At 41.0% G+C, this 7,500-nt stretch overlaps 1 protein-coding gene across 1 annotated transcript in view; it reads left to right on the forward strand.

Annotated features, from left to right (window-relative positions):
* Nucleotides 1-5,368: 5,368 nt before the first annotated feature.
* Nucleotides 5,369-7,500, forward strand: part of LOC127625528 (vitamin D3 receptor A-like) — a 28,365-nt gene continuing 26,233 nt past the window's right edge. The window contains exon 1 of the mRNA XM_052100845.1: nt 5,369-5,456. Coding sequence (XP_051956805.1) covers nt 5,369-5,456 — 88 coding nt within the window. The remainder of the gene's footprint in view (nt 5,457-7,500) is intronic.

The raw sequence follows: 7,500 nt of genomic DNA on the forward strand, positions 1-7,500 counted from the left end.
TTAGCTCTCTGCATTAGAGCACACCAGTAAAGACACTGGTGGTGCTGTAGCTGCTACCTGCTTAATGTGTATTATTTTATTTTTTTGTAGTGCCCTGAGAATGATGGATCATTTTATTTTGGGAGTTTGTGCAGGCTGGTTTGATTATGACACCACTCTGTCATTATTTACTCAATTATTGTTGTTTCAAACTTGCATAACTTTCTCCTTTCTTATTGAACTCAAACTTTTTCCATTTCCATAAAATGTTGTAACGAGTCTGTCACTAAAAGCACCACAGGTGTTTCTTCTTCAAAGTTTCCTTGAATGGACCACAATGAATCACAAAGATGGCATGCTAGTATTGCTCCTCACACAATTCGGCACTTGAATGGTGTTTTTTGAGCTCACTGCACTCACCACCCACATTATATGGAGAGGAGCGTCATAATGAGCCACAACATCCAATTGCCAGACTCTGTGTGTTTTCCAGTGACGAACAAGTTTGAGGCCGTTGGTTTTAAGAGTTCGGAGACTGCATTTGTGTCCTCTCCCATTACCATGGCCGTTCTCTTCAGCACTGTTTGCCTTTTGGACTATTACGCATCCTGATGTCTCCAACTCATCTCCTACCCTGCAAATATTTTGAAATCCCATTTTATTTACTCCCCTATTTACTCTCAGTCCTTCGTGGGTGGCATAGACGCCAAATCCGGACAGACAGAGCGACGATGGGATCGACTCCTAAAAACGCATTTCGCGGCAAAATGTACTGATATTAATAAATACTGTAAACAAACTGTAAATGCATCATTCAATGTCAACAACACACTTATTGAAAATAAGTTTTTTTGCGTTACAGCAAATTATAAACCGTCGTTGGGCTGTTTTCAAGACACAAATGTTCATTCAACAAGTTATTTTGTTTTTTAAACATTTTCATCTGACTAGCTAAATACGTGTCTCGTAATTTTAACGTAAAGACTGCAAAATGCTTTCGCAAATAAAACAAACATGAATTGACTATGAGTCATTTGGCAGGTTTTTAAGACAAATACGTTTTTTTTTTTTTTTTTTTTACAATAAAATGTTGTAAAAATAAAATTTTAAGATGTAAAAAGTGTTATTGTCCTGTATGGAGAAAAAATGCACATTATGCATCACAGAGTAAATAGTTTCAGATTGGCAATTTAACTGAATTTATACAGTAATTATTGTGTAAAAATTAAAGTAAAAAACAACAATGATACGTGATTAGATTATGTAAAAGCCGATTTTTGTTGGTTTCGTGATGAGTTTATGACATTTACTGTAAATCAGAATCGCTTACAAATTACTGCAAAAGCAAGTAAAAACAACAATGATTACGGTGATTAACAATATATTAAAGTCACTTACAGTTTGCTAATATCGTTTATGACATTTTAATACCAACATAAATTTAGCTTTACAGTAAATTACCGCGTAAAATTAAAGTAAAACAATGATTACGTGATTAACAATATATTATGCAGCCGATTTTCACAGTTTCAGATTACAAAGTACGCAAATACAAATTACAACAGTATTAAACTGTAAAAATACAGTGCCGTTCTGCTCTGTTTTACATTTTTTACTGTATTTACATAATTGTTCTGAACACAGTCGCCGTTTTATGGGATTGTTCTTAGCTCAGGTCAGCCCTGATCTTAATCCATGACACACTAGAACTTGCATTTGTCAATAATAATAATAATAATAATAATAAAGACAACCTCAGTAACATGGTCCCTTCTCAATGCTCATTGACAGTCACAGGTTTGCAGTATGTGCCAAGCTGTTTATTTGTGATTTATTTTCCAAACATCTTATTTACGACATAAATGTAATGGACACCAAGGGAAAGAAGACACAACAGATGAGAGACACATTGAATAGAATAACCACAACCCCCATATCACAGACTTGAGCTATTTGCATTCTCTACAAATATCACAACGTCTGTGTGTTTCTGGGTTTTGGCAAAGAAACGGGGTTGTTGGTCCACCACAAGAGTGCTCAGGACATTAAGAGATCTGTCACATCATTATTAAATTTTCGTTTAGATGCTAGCTTCGGTGTCTAAAATTCAAAGAAGGATTCTGTCAATATATAGCCTCAGTCTTTAACTTTCATTGCATGAAATAGTACTGTAGGTCTGGAATAGATGTCGATATGTCAGTTCAACATCAGTTCGAGCTTTTGGCTGTCGATAAGCTCTTTATTTTATAATGGCTTGACTTTATTTAGCATTGTCACGCTTTCCTCGTCATTTAAAAATAAGTGTCCCTGGTACAGGCCAAGCTTTATATGTGTAACGCCCGTGTTGGCACCAAACTTCATTTATGGTTATTGAGGTGATAAGCTCTTGACTGTGGACAAAACAAGCTTTGGGATTGCATTTATTTTAGACTTGAAGCTGTCATTCGCAGTAAAGACAAAGAAATCTTTTATCATTATATAGGGAACGGATTTTAAAACTATCGGGCCGATTAATCGGTTATCGTACCCTTTCCACTGCTTTGTTGTCGGGCACGGTCATTACTGTTGTCAGGCATTTGAATGACATATTTTTCCTTCCTTTTCTGCACTTCCTGACAGTTTTTAGATCTCCTTTAAAATGATATTCCTAGGAGCAGCACATGGTTCCTGCAAGTTCACGCAGGCTGGACAGGTAATCAGCATACGGGCAGGCGGACGATGGAAACCGTCGGGAGAATGCAGCGGTCGGCAGGCCAAGGCAACCGGCCCCAGTCCTGCCCCGATGGACGAACAGAGAACCTGGTGAGCTCAACCATCCAAACAACTAGAATGGCTACTGACTACCCAAATATATCTGCTTTTTTTGAGACATCTGTCGGTCCTTATCCTCGTAGTAAACATAAATCGCAGCTATATGATGCAAGATTGCAGCACTGTCCAGAGTCCTCGGACAGTCTGTTTGAGAATGGGGTACCATCCAGAACAGTTCTTCATTTAACATTCTGAGAAGGAGAACTCATTGAAGCCAGATCATGAATCAGGGTTCAGCACACTACGCAATTGGTGTATGAATGTTAACGCATCTAGCTATACAAACCAATGTCATGCGGTATCATATCCGAATGTCAGACTGAGAACTGCGGATGCATGCAGCTTGTTCGCGATATAGTTTGGTGCTGGGTTACGTCATATGGTCTTAATATCTGAAGAATCTGTGGTGTTGCTGTTAAATCTCGACATGTTAGGCTAGCTAACTAAATACTAAGTCCTATATCGCCCTCGTAGACTGATGTCGTCGTCGCTGACGTAAGAACGCACGCACCGACACCCCGGGAGACAAGATCTCGGCACGTTTCTGTCTTGCCATACATCGATTCTTTGAGTTCACTGTTGACTTTAGTTTACCAATAACCAAACTCATCCAACTATACCAATGGGTTCCGTTGTTGAATAGTCAACAATGTGTTTTTAAATTAATGCTGTAAACCTGACATGTCTGTAACAAGGCCTGTGTGTAGCACAATGAGTTCTTCAACTGAGCTAGCATCATGCGAGTTTGCTAATCGGTCTCTAGCTCACCAAATGCCGGCTCCTCTACTGGATAAGATTGCAGCAGTTTATCTGTGTGCAGCTGGTGGCAGGGGTGTGTGTGGGGGCACCAAGCACACACGCCACTGGGACAAGAAGAAAGGCGAAAATAACAATAAAGCAGATAGGCGGCAGAGGTCACGGTAATGGGCTCAGACACAGATGAAAATCTTAACACTTAAAATACAGCACGTCTCCGGACATTTAACAGTGTGTTACTACTTCACGGTAAAACGACGGTAGCGTGGAAAGAAGCACACTAAATGCAAGCCCAATTTGCTGGGCGCATGTTAGCCTTGGGATACAAGCAGCCGTTTAAGAAAGGGGTCATCGTCAGAGACTAGCATTCGGGCTAGTAAACACTTCCCTGTCCACTGTCAGCTCTGCCTGTTGGCTGCCGTGGGTTAAGACGTCTATTCAATGCGAAGATATTCTTTGGAACATTTGTCATCTCGGTCATCGAGGTTCAGAAGATGATTTTGCTCTTTGGTTGAAATGGCTATGAATTTCCTAGCTCGTTGCCACATGCCTCTGGGATGTGATGCATTTACTGGCATTCTGCACACCAAGCCATGTTGGCATAACAGCGATGCGTTAGCACACCAGTGGGGTGATCGTTGGGTCAGCAGGCCGGGTGGCTCACGCCTATAATGGCTAAGCTAAGAGGCTGAGGTGGGGGGAGAGCATTTGAGATGAAATACAAGGAAGGATAACAAAAGAAACCCCGCATGAAATTGCAATGAGAATGCAGAATGAGCAGGTAGTTCATGGAAGAACAACGGCACCTGCATTTGTTCTTTGGTCAATTAGCATTCGTATCAGTCGTCAGCAATTTGTCTTTTCAGCTGGTTCTTCGGCACCAAGCGAACAAAAAGTCGTTGGGACTCAAGAAATTTCTAACTCAGCTTTTAAGAGCTCGGCAAAAGCACTCTTGATGTTGAAAAGTTCTGGGACGCTTGTTACAACTATAAACGCATTTTGCATTATACGGATTGCAATAACGATAGCTTACAACACTAAAGGTTTCAAACATCCGTCTGAGCAGATGCTCAGAAGTGCTGCTGACTGAATAAAACCTTCATTAAGAACATCAAAATGACTTGAATCACTACATCAACACACTATTAATGAAGTTTCGATTCCTTGCAAACTCGCAGGACTCCGGCCCAATTTGGCTCACATTAACTGATGCAGTGCATAGACAAGTCCAGAAAGCACTGGGGAGCATTTAAAAGAATCCTTCCCTCACAAAAATACTGATGTACTGATTTGAAACACTAGGTGACATCAACTTCATTTATCCTTACTTTAGATGCCAATGAAATAATCCCAAAATTGCACTCTGCAAATTGTGCTGCATTGGGAACTGTCTCTGTTAGCTAGGGGCAGCATAAAACACTCCGGAAAGCTGAGTACTTCCGTCCATGCTAACCCAGATTGCTGCAGCCGAGACCTTACTCATTTGGATTTCTCTGCTGATTTGATGCAGACCCAACTGTGTGTGTGAGCTGACCGGTTGTTACCCAGGAGAAGCCGCGTGTCACTGAGGGGGAGTATCCGCCAGTAGGATTAGCACTACCCCATGAACTAGAAACAACTGACATTTCTGACATCCCCCGAGAACAGTGGGGTGAAATATGTTTCTAAGCGACATCCATTGTAGTCCAACAAGCTTATTGTAACTGGTATAGCAGTGCCACCTTGCCTGGGCCAGCCAACTTCACCACTGGGCTGCCACTGTGTCTCTGCCTTGAGAGTTTGGTCAGTGTTTCGCTGTTATTTGTTTCAAACTCTGTGCCTAATGTCGGAGGACACGTTTATCCCAAGATCTCCACATCTGTCTCCAAAGTCCAACTTCGAAGAACATCTGTCCTTCTGGGCAGGTTCTAGTCAGTTGAGATGGGGCGACTTCCAGTAGCACCATCCATTGCAGTTAATGTTCGGGCAACTCCTTATCCGTTCACCTGTAATAATGTAAACAAGCTTGAAGAACCTTGATGGGAATGTTAGGCTGTTTGAGTGCGTTATTTCAGCAGAAATGTGTCCGGTGCCAAGACCAGCGGAGTTCCGCTTATGTCCGTTGGGTTTTGAGACTGTGAGCAGAAAGAAAGCAGATAAAGCAGCAAGCTGTGTTGATGTCTCACAAGAGAAAAAAAGAGTTTGAAGTCCAAGGTCTGGAACCTAGCTATGATAATCAACATAACAATTCAATGAGGAAATTGCACCTAAAAGCATCAGATACAGTCGCAAAAGCTTATCTTCATCTGAGAGTGTTATCAGTGGTAACAATACTTGCATATTTTCCGTTCTTCAGCGGATTGACTACATTTCGCTTTCTCATTTATATGTACAGAAACACACGGCGAGCGCCTACAGCTTATGACCATGGCAAACATGATCTGCCTGAATGGCGAACTGAAGCCTCGGCTTAGGAAATACGAGCAGAACGATCATTTGTGAAACACGAATAAGGTACTTCGCACACTGGTGGTTTTAAACTGCAAACTTGGTTCTGCTCGTGTTCTCGGAATGCGACTGAATACTGGGTGGGTCGAGACAGTGAGCGAAAGTGATCGTATGGAGCGGGTTGATTTTATGATTCATCAAAACCAAAGTCGAGGATTAAACTCAGTCACATTGGAACTCGAGCACTTCGAGGATGCCTATGCCTACATGGACTGGGACACAAACGAGCCACTGCACACATCTGATTGCAGAGCCGAAGGCGCCAGCCCAGGTCCACTTAAAAATCTAGCACCAGTTGGTCTAGAGCTGGCCTGGGCCTGTGGTTGAGCATGGGCCTTATTAATGCTAACAGCACCACCGGGCCAAACTAGACGGTTCCGGCTCGCTTGCGGTCATCTTAAGATCCACTATTATCAGACCGTCTGTGTCACCCCTCTCCGCAGGTCGTGCGTAGGGTGTGTGTTACGTGCGAGCATTAATATTATGGCAGCGGTCAAAATATTTATTTTGCCACTATTTTGGCAATTTTGAGAATGTTCCGGATTAACCTTACTGATATAGTGGCATATAAATTCAATAATCTGTCGATATTTATCGTCACGATAAAAGCAGATTGTAGTTTACAAGATTGAGTGAATTTGGGGAGTAACAACCGCTCCAAACCTAGCGAAATCTAGTTGTCTAATTTCAATGCCATAGCAGCTTAAAAGGTAGTATTCCAACTGTAATAACCTCAACATTGGTTGATTTGAACACTGAGTGATATAGCAACTTCTTTTCTTTGTGAAGCATGCCAGAAATTTGACTTCACGCATTGATTAAATAGAGTTTGGCTATGGCATAGTATGCTGCTAAGTTTTCAACAACGTTTTAATAAGCATAACAATATAATAACACAGTGAACTTGAACAATTCTATTGAACAATTTTTTCCCGTGTTCAATGGATTCAATGAATGAGCATTTCCTGTTTTTGTCCACTTTGATGATGAATGGTCGCATTGCTTGATTTCTGCGTAGAGTGACATATGCTGCCTTTGAGTTTGCAATTGAAGGGGTCTTAGAAGGTAGCAAATTAAAATTGGAACAGCCTTATGTCAGGAACAATTTACAATTCAACGTGCCGATAGTTGCTTTTTGGAACTATTGCTTATTACAAATTCATGCAGATCATTTCCATGAAGAATGGCATTATATCAACTCATCAGCCATCCTGTTACCACAAATAACCACTAATGCACACACACACACCAACACACACCTACACATCTATTGTATGGTTAGCTAACTTGGCTATGCACTGCCATATTTACTAAACTGTCCCTAAATATAAATATTGTTTATATGCATACTCTATTCACATGTTAATACACTTTCAGAATTCCTTCGGAAGCTGGAATTTCAAAATAATATCCAGACAAATACTAATATCAACACACAGCCACATATTGTTGAACACGCATTGTACA

Source organism: Xyrauchen texanus, chromosome 31, assembly GCF_025860055.1.
Source record: "Xyrauchen texanus isolate HMW12.3.18 chromosome 31, RBS_HiC_50CHRs, whole genome shotgun sequence".
Taxonomy (NCBI): domain Eukaryota; kingdom Metazoa; phylum Chordata; class Actinopteri; order Cypriniformes; family Catostomidae; genus Xyrauchen; species Xyrauchen texanus.